The sequence below is a fragment of the Tauraco erythrolophus genome, chromosome 6, assembly GCF_009769465.1.
Source record: "Tauraco erythrolophus isolate bTauEry1 chromosome 6, bTauEry1.pri, whole genome shotgun sequence".
Classification (NCBI taxonomy): Eukaryota; Metazoa; Chordata; class Aves; order Musophagiformes; family Musophagidae; genus Tauraco; species Tauraco erythrolophus.
This window is the reverse complement of record NC_141470.1, coordinates 49,957,817-49,977,751: the sequence shown is the minus strand read 5'-3', so window position 1 is coordinate 49,977,751 and position 19,935 is coordinate 49,957,817. Positions and strand designations below refer to the sequence as shown.

Genomic DNA, 19,935 nt, shown 5'->3' with positions numbered 1-19,935 from the left:
AGGTCCAAGATCAGTTCTGTGTATTTTTGCAGTAAGATATGCAGCTGCCTTTCAGATGTATCCAAAAGGAAATTTGCTGATATGCATAAATATGGTTGGGATGATAAACATCAAAAAAAGAAAAGCCTAGGATATTAAGACAGAGAACTCGATGAAGAAAGTGGCGTTCAATTTCCTGTTTTGTCATTTATATATGCCATACCATAATTTTTATGTAGCTGCTATGCCCATAAACATATCAACATAATTTTCTAAAACAAGAAATGACAAATTATGTTTTCAAGCTTGCACTTGGTGAATGAAAACAAATTAAGTTTCAATTTCTTTCTGTGTACTCCTGGAAGATTTTATTCCTCATCAGAAAGGAAATGTTTCTCCTTCAGGAGAGAATTGTAACAATTATATATTGTATGCAGTGACAAAACAGAATGTTCAACTATTTTCTATTTCAAATGTCAACTATTCTGAAGATCTTACTTTGAGAACATTTCTTACTATATTTTGTTTTATATAATGCTGATTTTTTTTTCTCCTTTTCTTTCCAGGTTATTTAATAGAGTTTCTAATCAAAACTATGGGAGAAAAAGACATTTTTCAGTTAGTTTGGGTAGATCTGTGCTGCAGAGGTGCGATTACAGCTCACATACAGAAATCCAAAATAATCATGAGTTAGTAGGTCAAACTGCAGTTTCCCATTCAACGGAGCCATGTAATGTCTTTGCAGACAAAAGGCTAAATTCTTCCATTTCTCTCACTCTCATCTGTGCTACTTGCTCCTTCCCTTGTTTTGTGTCTGCTCCTCGTTGGACCTCCTCTATAACTATATTTTACTCATTATTAGCCACATAGGACTATCTCTGATTCTGCCAATATACTCTGTTCTCATTGCAGTTAACTAGATTGACCCTTGTGGAGGTCCAGGTCCAACATTTTTGCCTGGATGAAGAAGCAAGAGCAATGTACAACCAGAGGCAGGGAGCAGAGACACCTCCATGCCTTTTAGCAAATGCAATCTGCAGATGCAATCTGTGATGTGATCTGACCACATCTGGTGGAACTGAAGCATTTAGCACTTGCACCGTTTCAGCTGCAGTTGCAATAGCTTCTGTGGGACATGAAGTAGGAGTAACTCCACGGTCATTAGTATCCAAAGTAGCTTATTTAAAGCTAACTCCTTTAAGTAAAGAACTTTGCTGTAGTATAAATGTGCTATTAGACTGTTAGGGTAAAAGTTTGCTGGCTTCTCAGCCTCTTGTAATATTTCACAAGTGTTTATTCACCGGAATTGTAGATTAGATTTTCTAGAAAAAATTAATTTGTTTTCGAGATTTATTTATAATAGGAAGACTTTTTCCCTGCATTCCAGCACTAGTTGGCAATGTTACTGCTGCATGAGTAGTCGACACCTACGTATATGATAACAGTTGCATTTAAGGCCTTAGAAGCATTGATAATCTTCACAAAATGCTTAGTGGCAGTAATTCCACTGCTTAGTGGCAAGAAAATTGTATCTGCGCCTATAGAGTGATTCAGAAGTCAACAACAGGTTGCTGAATGGAATGGCAAAAGCTTAACATACATTTATTCACATACCCTGATCTGGACCTTAATGTGGTGTATGAAACATCATATTTACTATGTCACAGGTGGTAGAATTCTGTGCAAACTGTGACTAAATCTATTTTTAACAGAGTGTTTACACCTACCCAAAGAGAGTCTTGAAATCATTGTGATTGATACTTTTCACGATAGTACCAAACCCAGGTTTAAGATATGGGTATTCTTTGAAGTGCCATCATTTATTTTGACTGATATTTTTCATCTAGAGGAGATTCTGCTTCTCACATGCTGTCATATTCACATTCATGCAAACTTGAAGAAGAAAAAGCGGTTACTTATCAGACTATTTTAGAGATGATGATGTCAGTGTGGTTTCTAACAACTATTTACTAATTTGATTTACAGTATCTTCAGCTAGCACACTTTGTGAAACAGTGAAAATATCCTTTTTAGACCTTTGTGGAGACTTCGGCTTTTTCACCCAAATAAAAAAATGCTATCTTTAAAAGAAGTTGAAAAAGCCACAAAACCAAAAATGACCAGTAACTGCTGGTTACTGTTGCAAGGTACTATTCTTCTCTCTTATGCAGTAAACCTCATAGACCAGTATCAAAGGTCTCTCTTTTGGCACAATGTGTTCTGTTGGCCTTTTGGTCAATTATTCCAGCCAGTGACTTATTTGTGTATTTCAGTCACTAACTGCAACCAAGTAGATGGTTGCAAAAAGACAGTGAAGCAGTTTTTTTCCCGTTCACATCAACATTTGCATTGTGACTTGTGTTTTCTTTGAGTTTCTTGAGAATCAAAATAATATCTAAATTCAATGGATCTCAATGATCTCCTGAATTATCTTTATTTTTAGAGGTTTTAATCATATTTTTTCTTCATAACAAACTGCATAGTTATAACTGAAAAGAGACTTCTGTGATTGTAGTCAAGCTGTGCCAAGCTAAGGGTAGTATAAAAGAAGAGGACGTGTCTTTATATTTTGATAGATATTTCAGTAAATAATAGCCAAAAGAAGCCTTGCAACATACTGCAAATCAAGTGTTTCTTTTCAAATACCGAGTGTATGTATATTTTTGATAATAAGCAAGATGAAGTTTGAAACTCCTTTCTCTGATACTGAAACTCAAGTGGTGATTTGATGGTACTAAGAATTTGTTTGCCATGAAGAAAGTTCATCTTGCACTTAAGAAAAACAATCTGTCTTTTTACCTGCAAGTAGAAGGCGTAGCCCAAAAGCTGCAATGACTAGAAGAATTTCACAGTTGTTCTTGTTTGAGGTTTGGATTTTGTGTTGATTGGAAGTGTTGGAACTGCAGTTACAGGACAGTGTTTCTTAGGTCACATAAGAGGAGGGCATAGGCAGTAACGATGCTGTTTTTTCCAGCAATATTCTACCAGTTTTTCATCCTTGACTTGAGCATGTTAAATGGAAAAAAAAATGTGATAATGACACTTTAGCCTTCTGGTTTGTTTAATCACTGGCATCTTTATTAAGATTACTATGATGACTGTTGACAGATCCAATTTTACACAGGCAGGACATAAAGAATGTTACAAGATGGGAGTGATTTGCAATTCTTACTGGTGGTTGGTGGGGTTTTTTTTTGTATTGTTTAAATCATCAATTTGAGGACAGATTCAACCAATGACTGTATGACTTATTTTTAATCTTCACAGCAACATTCTGGTTACTGCAGATTTATGGATGTAGTTTTTATAAGTATATATTTAATTTGTAATCAGGAAATGACAGCATCCTGAAACTCCAAACTGTCTTCAGAACAGCCAACCAAGATACTTATTAAAAAGAATTCAAAAAAAGAAGAAAAAAAGACAAGTGCATTCTTGGTGTCTTGTGTGTCCCATTTTAATTTTCATGCAGAAGCCATGCCTTTCAGATAAACTTTTGCTTTGTTGGACAAATTTTCCATGGTTTTGATCAGTTTGCTTTTTGTTTTCATTGTACCATTCTTGACATCTGTAGTTCTTGTTTTCAGACAAGAAATTTCTTCTTCTGTTTAAATTATTAATTTATTGAGAAATATATATTAAATTTGTAAGAAACCATGAGAGGCATGAGGAGAACTTTAGCCCTTTGTGGTTTTCTCTGTGAGTAGAATCATGGTTTAGTAAAGGCTTCAAATCAGAAAAGCTGCAGTGGTGTCATCCTACAACAGATGAAAGAGATTAAGCTCCATAGTGCAGGAGACTATCTCACATAGGAAGTTTAATACTTCCTGCCGAGAAAAAGTGGCTGCTTGGGATTAAGACAAGTTGGTTAATGAGGCTGCCAAAAACTGCAGTGCAGGTGGTCTAACTATATGCTTTTACATCTCTCTAGGGAAAAGTTGAGCAAATGATGTTTCGCAAACAGGTTTTCTATAGCTCTAGAGTTGCGGTTCACCAATTTCTCATGCTCCTGTGAGTTAATAGCTGGGACAGTGGTATATAGCTGTGTTGATTTTTGATGTACCATCTTACTAGATTCTAGAGGAGACCCTTGATTCTATTCTGGCTGGAATTCAGCTTCCTTACTTGGACACCACTACAGAGAACAAACAATACCCAGGACACGACCTCTGAATGTATAATAGTGGTAGCTGTTTAGAGAAGACATTCATAGCTCTAGATGACAGATCTCCATAAAGGTTTGCATTGCCATATGGACAGTTCCTCTTCCAAATACAAAGATGTGTTTGGCATTCCTAATAAAGATTAGTTGGTACACGTCGCTAATGACTTGAGAGCCACAGTAAGGTGTCTAGATGTGATCCACTGCACCTCTCTGTCAAAGGAGAGCCTCTCTTTGAATAATATGCCACACATACTTGTTCTGTCCCTCAACTGTAAATTCATCTAGCCCTTCCTCCTCTTCCTCATTTTTCTCACCCTATTTCCCTTCTTAAAGATATCATTCTCATCAGACCTTGCTTTTACTTGAATTTTACTTGTTTTTTTTCCTCTCAATTCCTGTGCCATAAAGTATGCAGCTTGCCATACAAGGAGAAAGAATTTTGGAGTAACAAAGACTAGGAAAACATGTTAGATTTAAGAAAATTGAATGCCTGTTTTGAAAAAAAAAAAAAAAATTCTGAATGCTGTCAGCCATAGTCTGCTCACTCAAAAAGTGAGATTGGTCATCAGCTCTTAATCTAGAGCATTAATCTCCAAACTTTTTTGATTGCATACCACTATCAGAAAAAATTTTTGAGTATGCATCTCTAATATACAATTTATCAATAAATAAATATACATATACTTGTACTGCTGTACTGATAGGCATATGACAAAAGATATGCAAAAATAGAAATTAGAGAAGGATGAGATAAAGTTGAAATAAAGACTTTTTAAAATATTTTGTATTTTATCTATCAATGGTACAAAAAATATTTTCTTCTTGCACAGTAGTGGAAGTCTCCCCACTTTGGAGACCATTGAGCTGGAAAACTATTATTCCGTGCCTTGTTAATGGTTTCATAATGGAACCGTCTTTGATACAGAAAAAGAAAACGGTTTTATTTTGTCACTTCAACGTTAGCCTTCTGATTTGTCCATGTCACTAAGTGTTTCTCACTGAAACTTACTGGAACTCAGCTCGCTAAAGCATCTAGAAAGTGATGCTTCCTTTGGGAAGTTGTTCTTTAGTAAATATTTAACTAGAAAGGTCCCTCAGGTGCTGTTTGAAATCCTCTGCAGCTTGTCTGCTGGTACACAAGAGTCATTCAAAGGAAAACAATGGTTTATGTACAGCTGCTGTTCAAGATATGTTAACCATATGTTTCTTCACAGTCCTCTCTTATGCCTCCTGCAGTATATCTCAATTGAGAATCAATATGGTCCAAAGTAAATATGGTAGACATAGTTTAACATCTCTCTCTTTGCTTCTAAATGAGGTAATTACTAAGACATAATGAAATTTTATACAGTTATCACCTTTTGCATTCATAAGAATATTTTTTGCATGGATTTCAGTGCACTTTAAGCCTCACGTCAGCTCTGTGAAGATAGGGAAATATTTTCTTTAGCCAGTTTTAAATTAAGGACAGAAAATTTCCCAGGAAGATACTAACACAAGTGGCAGAGCCAGGAATAGAACTAAAAAGTCTTATGTAAGCATTAAAAAAATTATTCTCATTCTTTTGATACAGACCTCTTTTTAAAATGAATAAGTAGCACATTTTAACCTGTAATTTTTTTGGTTTATAATATTGTAATATGATTTCCTGCATTTATTTATCTCATATTCCAGACAACTGTTCCAAACCCAAGCATATTTGGACTGAAGAATGAGTTATAGCAACTCTGCATGATATGTTATCATAGAATCGTGGAATGATCATCTAGTTCTAAGCCCCCTGCCATAGGCAGGGGCACCTTCCACTAAACCAGGTTGCTCAAAGCCTCATCCAACCTGGCCTTGAACACTTCCAGGGATGGGGCATCTACAGCTTCTCTGGGCAACCTGTTCCCGTGCCTCACCACCCTCAGAGGGAAGAATTTCTTCCTTATCTCTAATCGAAATCTACCCTCTTTCAGTTTAAAGCCATTGCACTTTGTCCAATCATAGAATCATAGAATCGTTAGGGCTGGAAGGGACCTTCAAAGGTCATCTAGTCCAACCCCCCTGCAAGGAACAGGGATATCTCCAACTAGATCAGGTTGCTCAGGGCCTCATCCAACCGGGCCTTGAACGTCTCCAGGGATGGAGCATCCACCACCTCTCTGGGCAACCTGTTCCAGTGTTCTACAACTCTCATGGTAAAAAATTTTTTCCTAATATCCAACCTGAATCTACCTCCCTCTATTTTAAAACCATTACCCCTTGTCCTATCACAACTGGCCCTCCTGAACAGCCTCTCCCCATCTTTCTTGTAGGCCCCCTTGAGGTACTGGAAGACCGCTATAAGGTCACCCCGGAGCCTCCTCTTCTCCAGGCTGAACAGCCCCAACTCTTTCAGCCTGTCCTCATAGGAAAGGTGCTCCAGCCCTCTTATCATCTTCGTGGCCCTCCTCTGGACCCTCTCCAACTGGTCCATGTCCTTCTTATGTTGGGGACTCCAGAACTGGACGCAATACTCCAAGTGAGGTCTCACGAGGGCAGAGTAGAGGGGGAGAATCACCTCCCTCGACCTGCTGGCCACGTTCCTCTTGATGCAGCCCAGGACGCGGTTGGCCTTCTGGGCCGCAAGAGCACATTGCCGGCTCATATTGAGCTTCTCGTCCACCAGTACTCCCAAGTCCTTCTCCTCAGGGCTGCTCACGATCCATTCTCCACCCAGTCTGTAATTGTGCCTGGGATTGCCATGACCCAGATGTAGGACCTTGCACTTGGCCTGGTTAAACTTCATGAGGTTGGTACGGGCCCACCTCTCCAGCCTGTCGAGGTCCCTCTGGATGGCATCCCTCCCTTCCAGCGTGTCAACGGCACCACACAGCTTGGTGTCATCGGCGAACTTGCTGAGGGTGCACTCCATGCCACTGTCCACGTCACCGACAAAGATGTTGAAGAGGGCCGGGCCCAACACGGACCCCTGAGGGACGCCACTCGTGACCGGTCTCCACATGGACATCGAGCCGTTGACCACTACTCTCTGAGTACGGCCATTGAGCCAATTCCTTATCCACCGAGTGGTCCATCCATCAAACCCATGCCTCTCTAGTTTAGAGAGAAGAATGTCGTGCGGGACAGTCACTGCATGCCCTTGTAAAAAGTCCCTCTCAAGCTTTCTTGTAGGCCCCCTCCAGGTACTGGAAGGCTGCTGCAAGGTTTCCCCAAAGCCTTGTGTATTCACTCTTGTACTTTTGAAATCAGTCTAAAACAACCACTGTAACAGTTCGGATAGCAGAGAAGTTCTAGAATTGAGGAGAATTTAGGACAGCTACTTGGGACAAATGAAAGGTTGGAAGAGATTTTCTAAATGAAGTGTGGGAGATAGTTCACTTTTGAGTATCTGCATCAAATATGAATCAAAGTGAAAACTAAGGAAATAATAAGGAGAAAGAATGGTGTGAAACATAAGAAAGAATTATTGAAGGAAATAAATTAGATGTAAGGTTTATACGTGTAAAGAAGTCTTTGACATTCCAGGCATCGTGTTTAAAACAAAGAGAAGTTGTTTTTTTTTTCACACAGCCCATCTTTCAATTATAGAAAGTCATTGTTGCAATATGTTCTGGCCTCTAAAGCAACAAATAGGTTCAACAAAGAAATAGTCGAGTTCGTGGAGGTCAGATAGATTGTGGATTGTCGGATTCCTTTTGATTAGGAATTCTCTCAGCTGCTCACTGCTGGAAGCTGCCATTAGAGTAAGTAACATTACCTTTTTTTAATCTACCTGTACTAATATTCACTAGTGCTTACTGTCTGAAGTGGAGTGGATGTAGGCTGGGTGATTTTAGGCCTGACCTACTAAGATATCTCTAATTCCTAAAATTCTCTTAAAAGTGATGAGCCTGAGCATGACTTGAATAGAAAAATATCTGAAAATCTTAAGTTGCACTTCTTTGTTGTTCCTCCTACTCTCTAAATAATTTCATTTCCCTTCTATATGTTATCCCTTTATTTTCCCAAAAGGGATTAGTTTCCTTGCAAATGAGGAGATGTGAATGTTTAAAAGTTGTGCTAAAAAATATCAAACCTGCCTAAGCCTCAGGGAATAGAAAGAAAACACAGTATGTTCTGTTTCCTGCATAGCAATAAGTCTCTCAGGGAATCTGAACAGTGAACTGTTTCCTTCTCTCTTAGCTTCAAATGCCTTTTTTCTATTCTCTGTTATGACTGTGGGTGCTGCTTCAGGGTAATACAGGTTTAAGAACCTGCGAATTTCAAGTTTCATAGCAAAAAGTAAAAGTGTATACCTAAAAGGTATCGAAAGAATGAATTCATTTAAAAAAAAAATCAAAGTTTTATGTAAAGTATATTCTTTTGAAATATTGACTATGTTATTTCTATAATTTATAAAGGCAAAGAATATGGCAGAAGGGAATCCCTTTTTTTAAATGGTATTCCTTTGAGTTTGAAGATCTTGTTGCACGTGGATGAGAAAACTTGATTTAGATACAGATAAACTGCTGTTTCATATTGGTGGTGATAAGCATTGATTGCAGTGGTGGTAACTGAATTATAATCTTTAAAGACAGACTATATTCAATGTTAATATGTTAATGTCAATGTTTGCTAATGGACTAGAAAGCTCTAATCAGTATTAAAAATTACTTGACACTTTGTAGGTTTAGCAGAAGCTCCAAATAATAATGAAGTGACCATTGAGTTTGGCTATGAAAACTAATAACCATTTGATTACAATTCCAATCCAAATAATAACTTTTGAGATTTCTCCTTGCTTTATCTTCATTCACTAAACTTATGAATGCGGTGGGGATGAAACTAGCAGGATAGAAATACTCTATATCATAAGGATACCGTATGTTGTATTCAAGTCAAACAGTATCACCTTTGACTTCAGAGATTTATTTTTTAAAATCTTGCTTGGGATTACATAAATACATTTGAAATTATCTCAATTTATAGGCCTTGTTCTATAGTAGAAAAAATTTTCTAAGAATTGCCTATTTCTTTAAAGCTCTTTTAAGATTATAACATGTTTAGGTAGAAATTCCCTTAATGGCTTACGAGCATGGCAAGTATTCTTTCAATTAGAGAAGTTTGAAGCAAGTCCCAGTACTGGTTTACGTTGCAGTTATTTTAGTGCCAGGGTGATTTGTGGTGTCTGGCCTGACTGTACAAAGACCCAGCCTCATTGAAACATCTTTTAGGATTGAGTGTTTCTGGACCTTTGTCATGGTACTGTGAGACCATTCACCAGAATCATACTAACACAGGTACTTGACAAAATTGCAGTTGTTCTGCCTCTACTGGCCATGAGTATATCTGTTCTGGAACATTTTGCTTAAACTGTTTCAGTTAGAAACAGCTTAATTCACCCCCAAAAGTAGGGCCTTCCTGTCAGTCTCGTTGCATGAAGGGAAAAACTTGTAAGTGGTGTAATATGTGACGCTGTGTAGGTGTGTGCAAGATAAGTAACTTCTAGCTGTGAGAAACTGGTTTATTCAGCTGCTTGAAAATTCCTTCAGAATTGATGGAAACCTGCTTGGCTGCCTTGTGCATCTACAGGAATGCTGCAGTATCTGTTCAGCAGCTTTGTGGGAGACATATCCAAATGAGGATGAAAAGCCATGAGATGTGTATTTGAAGTAAGAATCATAGAATGTTTAGGGCTGGAAAGGATCTCAAAGATCATCTTGTTCCAACCTCCCTGATCGGAAAGACTTGAAATAAACATACTACAATTTTTGATCAAAGCAAATTTAGAGGTAAAATGGTCAGGGTGTCTAATCAAGTGATTTCTCAAGAGTTTGCCATATGCTTGTGTAACATAAAACCTAAATTTCTAGGGTTGCAGACTTTTGGAAGTGAAAAATAGTTGTACTAATGTATAACCAAAAACCCGACTTATGCTCTGGAGAACTGTTCTTAGCTTGAAGATGCAAAGAATATCTTGACGCTCTTCTCCAAACTGCCATTCTTTTCTTGTAATAACCTGGATTTCTTGTTTTAAGCCACATAGCGGTATTTGGTGTGCTATACAAATTGCTATATAGTTTTCTGTGTGATCTGCAGCTGCTTCAGAGGGGTGAGTCTTGAGTCAGCTACTGGCAGCTTGCGGATATCATGGATAGTTTACAGCGTATTAGCTACGTATGCAGAACTGAGTCGAAGTGCAAATGTCAACTTCAGAGTAATCTGAATTATATTTTAGGATTTTTGACGATATGACTAGATATCTGTGACTATAAGAACTGATTTTGTGCATAGTTATGCATTTGTGCATTCCCCTTTGGTAGAACAAGTTGTAAATTAGCAGATATCAAATTTGAATTCTTAGTGGTATTCTATTGATTCAATATGTTGACTTCTCTCTGGCACTTCAGTCTTCACAGAGAGTGTAAAGCAGAGTGTAGTCTCACTATTTTCAGTTTCTTAAAATCAGAGATCATGCAGTGTTTAAAATCCATTTCCTACGTAATAATGAATGAAGGCTGTTCAGTGTTCTTTCTGAAAAAAATCTGTGATTTTTAATTCAAATTCTTGTAAAGTATCTTGCTCCAGGTAATAAAAAATCTATGTCCTATTTCCCAGCTTTGTTAGTGCCAGCATAGAGGTAAAGGAATTGAAATGCTTTTTAACAGTTTAAATTTAGTTATTGGCACATTAATGGATCAGCTAGGATAAAATAAGATAGTAGATTTGGATTTTACTAATTCCAGTAAATATCTGCTCCTCAATCTATTTTCTGATACTTTCACCATCAGTGAAAATTACAGCTGGAGGGAGGTGTGTGTGTGAAATTCTGTCTGAATAATTGCATACCTTTTTTCCTCATTTATCTGAGAGTTATGATGGAATATAAAATCTTCATCTCTAAGTTAATATTTGCAATATATTGCAACATACTATGTTGTTTTATTGTCAGACAAACTGCAAAAGATAATGATTCTTATGGAATGTTTAAAATCATGAAGTCTATATTTCCTGGAATTTTGATCAGATAAATCTAAGCTACCGTAGTATAACTGCAAGGACACTCAGTCAGTGTTCACTGATGCATTGTTAAATGAAACATAAACCTTAGATGATTTGGAGTTTAACCACTGTAAATAAATTGTTTTTGTGAAACTACACAAACGTATGATTCCTAAATTTGTAAACAGTATCCTGAACTTGCTGTTGATTTTGAGTGATATCAAACAATTGAAACATATTTGATTTTTTGAGTAGTTTTAGCTTATAGCTCATTATAAGATTGTGAGCTTCATATTGAGCTAAAAATAAAAAAAAGGAAATATGTTGATGAATGTACTTCTAAAAGTAATTTCTCTTGTTGTCTTTTTCCATGTATTATTCATCTTTTGGGCAGAACCATCAATGCCTGAAGGTGCCTTTGTAATGCTTTTCCATTAATGCTGATTCTTCTAGACAATCTATAAATTGATGTGTTCTGCGCCCCATGAGAATAATGATATATTGTTTTGGAAAAAAGAAACAAGAACCCTGTGGTTACATTAGGCCTTGAAAGACAATCATAGCAGGATTGTTCACAAATGTAGAAACCCGTGGCACGGTGCAACTTCCTTTAGGAAAGAAAGTTATAGTTAGAGAAACTCAGAAGCTGTTCCCAGGATGAATGAAAGGAGCCTCCACTAGGGCTAATGACCATCTTTGCTATGCTACAGACACAATGCATTCTCTATCTTAAATTTATTGTAACGTTATTTTCTCTCACTGAATATATGAAACATTTTTGCATAAGAACTTAAATATGGGAATTATTTTATAAATTATGAAACAAATCAACAGAACTTTTCAGATCAAGTAAGCAAAGATATTCTGTCATTATAAATAGCAATGTTTAAAAGAATGATATGCAGTACTTTTATGGGACTTTTTCTAAAGCTGTTTAATATGTATTGCTGTAATTTATTTTTTTTTGCTTTAGCTTTGGAGAAAACATGCTATTATTTTAGATGGAGTACTAAATGGAATCATCAGTTTAAATGCGGAACTTGGTTCTTAAATATATGGTCATAAGGGGCGACTCTGTAATGTAGGTATATATTGTCAGTTAAATAACGCCACTTCAATACCCATCTGCCCTTCTGGGGACAGTTTTATGAAGCATCCTGCAGGACAGCCAATTTAGGCAGTGGTACAATAAAGTAAATGGATTCTAGATATCCCTAATTTCAGATGCAGAACTTTCAAATCTAGAGACTGTTAGCAGAAATTAACTCAACTTACCTTGCATTTATAAAAATTGAAAAGAACCTTGTAATAGCTTCCTCTTCACTTAGAACAACTATATCTGTACAACAGAATCTCAAATACTGCATTAGAATGAAAATAAAGTGAACTATAAGAATTTTTTTTTGGTTAGATGGAACATGGGAAAGAACCTTTCATTTCCCATCCTTTTCTCATAGGATTATTCCTCCCTCCTTATTTTTTTTAAAAAACTAGTATTGCAATACTAATTTTTACCAACTCAGTTAAAGTACTGGAATAGAAGGCATACAGGGAAGCCACTTTCCAAACCCATATTCTCGCACTAACTAATGTTGATGGCAGCACATTAGGTTACAGTAGTTTATATGGCAGTTGAGTCACTGTACTGGAAAGCATACCTAAGAATAATCCTGAAAACCATTAATGTGCCAATAGAAAGTGAAGAAACAGTCATTTTATTAACTTTAAGAATGGATTTGCAAAAAACGCGTAGAAACTAGGAAGAAAGAACAGCAAGTCAATCTCTCTGCTCATGAAAGAAGTAACTTAAATTTCGTGCATGTTAGCCACATCACTTTTAAAAGACTGGTGCCTGAAAATAAGTCTGAAATAATCTGTGCGCAGTCAGAAATGGATAATGAACTATGAGAAAAGAGGTAACAAGATAGTGTGCTCACAAGGAGGCTTCATAAAGAGAGAAAGCAGAAAGAAAAGTAAAAGGTTAGAGAAACAGAGGAGAGGAGGCAAACTCATAGAATCATAGAATGGTTTAAGTTGAAAGGGACTTTAAAGATCATCTAGTTCCAACCCCCCTGCCATGGACAGGGACACCTTCCCCTAGATCAGGTTGTGCAAAGTCTCATTCAGCCTGGCCTTGAACACCTCCAGGGATGGGGCATCCACAACTTCTCTGAGCAACCTGTTCCAGTGCCTCACCACCCTCAGAGTGAAAAATTTTTTCCTTGTCAGTAATCTAAATCCCCCCTCTTTCAGTTTAAACCCTTTACCCCTTGTCCTATCACTACACGCCCTTGTAAAAAGTCCCTCTCCAGCTTTCTTGTAGGCCCCCTTCAGATACTGGAAGACTGCTAGAAGGTCTACCCGGAGCCTTCTCCAGGCTGAAAAACCCCAACTCTTTCAGTCTGTCTTCACAGGAGAGGTGCTCCAGCCCTCAGACCATCTTCATGGCTCGTCTCTGGACCCGCTCCACCAGACTCATGTCCTTCTTATGTTGCAGACCCCAGAGCTGAACGCAGTACTGCAAGTGGGGCTCACGAGAGCAGAGGGGCAGAATCACCTCCCTCCATCTGCTGGCCATGCATATTTGGTGCAGCCCAGGATACAGTTGGCTTTCTGGGCTGCCAGTGCTTATTGCTGGCTCATGTTGAGCTTCTCATCCACCAGCACTCCCAAGTCCTTCTCCTCAGAGCTGCTCTCAATCCATTCTCCGCCCAGCCTGTATTTGTGCTTGGGATTGCCCCAACCCATGTGCAGGACCTTGCACTTGGTCTTATTGAACTTCATGAGGTTCTCACAGGCCCACCTCTCTAGCCTGTCAAGGTTCCTCTGGATGGCATCGCTTCCCTCCAGCGTGTCCACAACACCACACAGCTTGGTGTCATCTGCAAACTTGGTGAAGGTGCACTTGATCCCACTGTCCGTGTCACCGACAAAGATGTTAAACAGCACCAGCCCCAATACTGACCCCTGAGGAACACCACTTGTCACTGATCTCCACTTGGACATTGAACCATCGACCGCAACTCTTTGAGTATGGCCATCCAGCCAATTCCTTATTCACTGTTGGTCTATCCATCAAATCCATGTCTCCAATTTAGAGACAAGAGGGTTGTGTAGAACAGTGTCAAATGCTTTGCTCAACTCCAGGTAGATGATGTCAGTTGCTCTTCCCTTATCCACCAACGCTGTAACCCCATCATAGAAGACCATCAAATTTGTCAGGCACAACTTACCCTTACTGAAGCCATGTTGGCTGTCAATCATCACCTCCTTTTTTTCCATGTGCCTTAGCATAGTTGCCAGGAGGATCTGCTCCATGATATTACTGGGCACAGAGGTGAGACTGACTGACCTGTAGTTCCTCGGTTCTTCCTTTTTTCCCTTTTTAAAAATGGGGGCTATGTTTCCCCTTTTCCAGTCAGTTGGAGCTTCACTGGACTGCCATGACTTCTCAAATATGATGGATAGTGGTTTAGCAACTTCATCTGCTGTTTCCCTCAGTACTTGTGGATGCATCTCATCAGGTTCCATGGACTTGGGCACATTTTAGGTTCCTTAGGTGGTCTCAAAGCAGATCTCCTACAGCCAGTGATTCTTCGATCTCCCAGCCCCTGCCTTTGCCTTCTGCGACTTGAGCAGCGTGGCTAAAGCACTTGCCAATAAAGACTGAGGCAAAAAGTCATTGAATACCTCAGCATTCTCCATATCTTGGGTAACCAGGTCTCCTGTTTCCTTCCAGAGAAGACTCATGTTTTCCCTAGATCTCCTTTCATCACTGACATACCTGTAGAAACTTTTCTTGTTGCCCTTGATGTCTCTGGCCAGATTTAATTCTAGCAGGACTTTAGCTTTCTTAAACTGATCCCTGGCTGCTCAGACAGTTTCTCTGTACTGCTCCCAGGCTACCTGTACCTGCTTCCACCCTCTGTAGGCTTCCTTTTTGTGTTTGATTTTGTCCAGGAGCTCCTTGTTTGTCCATGCAGGCATCCTGGTGTTTTTGCCTGATTTCCTCTTTGCTGGTATGCATCACTCCTGAGCTTGAAGGAGGTGATCCTTGAATATTAACCAGCTTTCTTGGGCCCTTCTTCCCTCCAGGACTTTATCCCATGGTACTCTGCAAAGCAGATCCCTGAAGAGGCCAAAGTCTGCTTTCCTGAAATCCAGGGTAGTGAGCTTGCTGAGCGACCTCCTCACTGTCATAAGGATATTCAACTCCTCTATTTCATGGTCACTGCAGCCAAGGCTGCCCTTGAGCTTCCCATTCCCCACCAGCTCCTCCTTGTTAGTGAGAGCAAAGTCCAGCATAGCACCACTCCTTTCTTGGTTACTCTGTCACTTGGAGAAGGAAGTTATCATCCATGCATTCCAAGAACCTCCTGGATTGCTTATGCCCTGCTGTGTTGTCTCTCCAACAGATATATGGAGGTTGCCCCCACGAGGACCAAGGCTTGTGAACGTGAGGCTGCTGCTATCTGTCTACAGAGGGCCTGTAGCAGACTCCCACTATAATGTCACCTGTCCCTGCCCTTCCTTTAATCCTGACCCATAAGCTCTCAGTTGGCTCCTCATCCATCCCCAGGCAGAGCTCCATGCACTCCAAGTGGTCACTGATGTAGAAGATGACACCTCCTCCTTGTCTCCCCTGCCTGTCTTTCCTAGAAAGACTGTATCCTTCCATTCCAACACTCTAGTCATAGAATTCATCCCACTACGTCTCTGTGATGCCAATAACATCACAGTCCTGCAGGTGTGTCCACGTCTCTAACTCCTCTTGCTTATTCCCCATGCTTCGTGTGTTTCCATAGAGGCATTTAAGTTGGGCCCCTGATGAAGCTGACTTGCTGGCTGGAGTGGCTGCAATTCCTTTCTGCTCCTTTTCAGGTGCTCTCAGCTTGTCTTGATCAAGCCTGATCTCCTCCTCCTTCTATCACCCCCACGAATCTACCAGTTTGTGTTGATAGAATATTTTAGCTAGTTTTTATTGTAAACTGTTTAAGCTAATCTCTGATAACTAGACTATGCATTTATCAGTAATCTTTATTTCTTAAGGAAGTTTACACAGGTACTTTCAGTTAGCTGTTCTGTACTTGGATGCTAAAGGAATTAGCAGTCAGAATTCAGACCTATGAGGTTGTAAGGGCAATTTCATAATCTCATAACTCTCCTATTTGCTAGCAAACTGGGGCAGATCTTGATTCAAGTTGGTCTCTGGCTTAGTTAAAGCAGTGCTCTTCTCATGCAAAACTCGTGAGTGAACTTCTGATAGTTAAAATAGTAAGAAGCCTGCAGCATGTTTTTGTTTTTCTTGCTCTCCATCAGTTTATAACTTTAAGGTTTCCCAGAATTCTAAGTATGATGCAATTGATCAAAACCATGATTTTAATCATAAAAATATGTGAATGAAGTAAAATAGAAAAGTAACTCGTGACATATCCCACAGAACTCAAACAGAAATTAATTTCTAACATGAAAGGTTACATATGTGCATGTATGTGTGTCATGGTTTAGTCCAGTGAGTAAAAGATTAGGATTTTATGGTGTAAAGACTATAAAAAACTTTTCTGATATGCTTGTTACAGTCAACTGGCTATTTCTGTTATCAAAATTGTTCAATTTCAGTGAGAGAAGATAATTATTGTGTTAATAGTCAAAATTGTCTGCAGTCGTTTCCCTGGGCATATTACTTGGTTGTTAAAAGAGTAACCTGGAGTAACATTTGATAAGTAATTGCATAGCTTTGATGATCTACTTTTTTAACCAATTTTCAGAGCGAGTCATTTAATTCTAAAAATACACCAAAGATTAATTTATGCATAAGCAAGTTTTTCTATGAATTTAAACGCTTCCCCCACTGAGTCAAACAATCTTCTTTTAGTTGTTTTTTAGTCACTTCCAACAGCCCATGCTTGGAAACAGTCCTATCACTGACACGTTTCATCAATTAGTTTAATCAGCCGAAAAAGAATGTTGTGAAAGCTGTAAAACAAAAAACTTACTGTTTTACACACTGCTTTTTCTGTCAGGCCACGAGACAGGAATCTGAATTTACAAGTTCCATTTTTCATTTTACAGAGCTACTAGAGAAGACCCTCAGAAGAGAGGAAGAAATGGGAGCTCTCCAGGTATACTTTCTATATAACTAACTAGCTATACTTTTTGTCACCCTTGAAATTACTAAATTGTGTTACAGCATTATGGTTTTCCTAACTCCTTTGTGTCTTAATTTCTGATTGGAAATACATGTAGCCAAATGGAGATCTGATAGCTAGTAATACTTACTGGTGAGTTTCTGCCCACCAATTAATTTGCACATTAGAGAAGATTAAAGTAGTCAGCATTCTCCGATGAGTCAATAGATCTAGTCCATCAGTGAAAAGAATGCTGCTTTCAGTCACAGTATGTACTAAAGTTGTTCTGATATATTGTACTGGTTACTTCACTGAAACTGTATGTGAATAGAGGCAGTGCAAATCTGCATTCAGAACTGTAAAAATGCTTTATATTCTACTTCATTGGTTGGGTTAGATTTTCTGAGCTGTGTTGCTTTGTTCTGCATCTCCAAATAAAACTGAAAGTAAAAGATTTTAAGTAAGTATTTTAAATCTCTGAAACATTAAATGTCCATAATCCTTAAATGTCCTTCCTGAGGAAGAAGGGACCAGTAGATATATGCTAGGACTTGATACAATATAGTAAATCCTCATTGTATGGCATCTAGCAGTAAAGCTGCTTGTGCTAAGCACTTTAAATTTGCACTTAGAAAGTAAGATTTACCCTAGGCTCTGCTTTGGAATAGTATTTAAGCATTACAGTCAAAGAAAACATACTCCTTTGAAATGAAATTGGCTAGGAAAGCAAAACCAAGCTGGAATGTCTAAATTGTGAGACTCGGGAGGTTATTAGGGAGGGTAGTGTATGTATTCTTCAGAATACAGAAGGCAAAAGAAATTTTTAACAACAAATTATAGAAAACAGTACCCAACATGAATATAAAAAGTTTAGATACGATATGAAGTGTGTATCAATGAAGCAGCATTCCAGAAGTGAAACAGGACATTTATGAGGGAATTAATGAAGATACGGCTGTTAAGGGAAATGAAATTAGGTATTGACCTGAGATTTGACCATAGGGGTTTGTTTGAGGATAAATCTTCTCCTCTCATATAATAAACATAAGGCAATTTGAGGGCTAAAGGTATCAAAGAGTTAGTGTAGGAACAGTTTGATCCAGTAAGAAGAGGCAAGTTGCAAGAACCAAAAGTTACACAACACACTGATCCAGCTGTTTCCTGTTCAAACAAAAAATCTTGGCCTAACTTCCTGGCAGCTCGAGTTCAACAAGGCTGAGAGCTTGTCTGCGCAAGCAGTTTACACAGGTGCATATCTAGTTACATCAATGTAAAAAGATCTCCTTTCATGTGAAGCAATTCTGCATCTGCTTTCATCTGAAGCTCTATAGTTGACAAATTGTTCTAGTGATGTTACTTCTGATCAAATGGGGAGTAATTTTATACTGCAGAAAGTTGCATCATAATAGTGCCTTGTGTGCATATATGTGCTTGCCTGTATTTCTGGTGGTCTGTCAAGTTACAGATCCAAGTGCTTTATGCCCTTCCATAACTGACGGTTCTGGTTAAGTGTCTGACTTGTACTGCTCTGACTGCTGGTTTTGTATTCAAATGTTTGATAGCAGTTTTTTACTCCTTCAGATGCCCATGCTTTCACAGTCAAAGTACTCAGCAAAAACATCTGTTGTGTTTCTAGATAGTATTATGTCCGGCTTAGTCAATATGTTTCAAAATGTTCCCAGTTTGTGATCCTCTGTTCTTGTAATGTTGTATTCTAGACTTGCAGTGGCTGAGCGTGTACAACTTTGCTAGCAAATAGTTGTAAAAACCAACTCCTGTCAACATGACTGAATCTCCCCAAGCTGTTGCATCACAATATATAAAGCATAGGAAGTAAGATGAAAGTGAGAGTTTCTTTAAATATGGCATTTCCCGGAGCTGAAACCAGCACTCTTATCCTTTTGTTAACCAGGTGACGTGGAATATTTGTTTCTTCAGAGCCCCATTTCAGTTGGTTAATGTAGGAATGCTTTCAGTGAAGTAGATTGCTACAAGGTAATTGTCAAATTAAGGACCACTGGCAAATAAAATAGTACTCTTTGCCCCCAAGGCCTACTGTCCTTGGATAGGATTCCCCTGGTATGAGGTCCTACTCAGTTAATCCTTGTTTCAGTAGACAATAGGTCATTTGATTGTTGTCATTTATTTGACTACAGTTCCTGGGATCCTGTTTTGATACGTATCTTTTACACACAGAGAATTATATGTACTAAGTCAATCTTTGATGCATTTTATTTGCAGTCTAAACAGATCATATATGTAAAGGACAGATGGACAGAAAGAGTGCACGTTTTAGACTATGGACAGACAATTGAAAGCAGTTAGGTTGTCATGGCTGATGGAGTTATTTCTTGTTACTCAAGCCGTGAATGCTGACCATAGTCTTACAAAAGCTAAAGAGATGAGGAAATCTTCTGTCAGAAATCAGTATATTGCTGTGGGCAAATGATGACTGGGGATACCATGAGGTTCTTTGCCATGTCTGCATCAATTAACAAGAGTATTCTTCAGAGCTAAGGGATTTTTATTTTTTTTTGAGGGAATGCAACACCTTTCTTTAACAATTTGAATGAAGTACAGTTAGCACTTCTACAATGCCATCACCTGAAAACCACAAAGGACAGAAAGAAAAAAACAGTTTTATGAGGATTGTTCCTGGAAATATTGGGCTAGTAGTTTTCATATGTTCCTCTA

General features: G+C 38.5%; 1 protein-coding gene across 1 annotated transcript in view; it reads left to right on the top strand.

Moving 5' to 3' along the window:
- The window catches only part of CEP128 (centrosomal protein 128), a 142,144-nt gene that overhangs the window by 89,814 nt on the left and 32,395 nt on the right, over window positions 1-19,935 (top strand). The window contains exon 18 of the mRNA XM_086613474.1: window positions 17,186-17,235. Coding sequence (XP_086469600.1) covers window positions 17,186-17,235 — 50 coding nt within the window. The remainder of the gene's footprint in view (window positions 1-17,185; window positions 17,236-19,935) is intronic.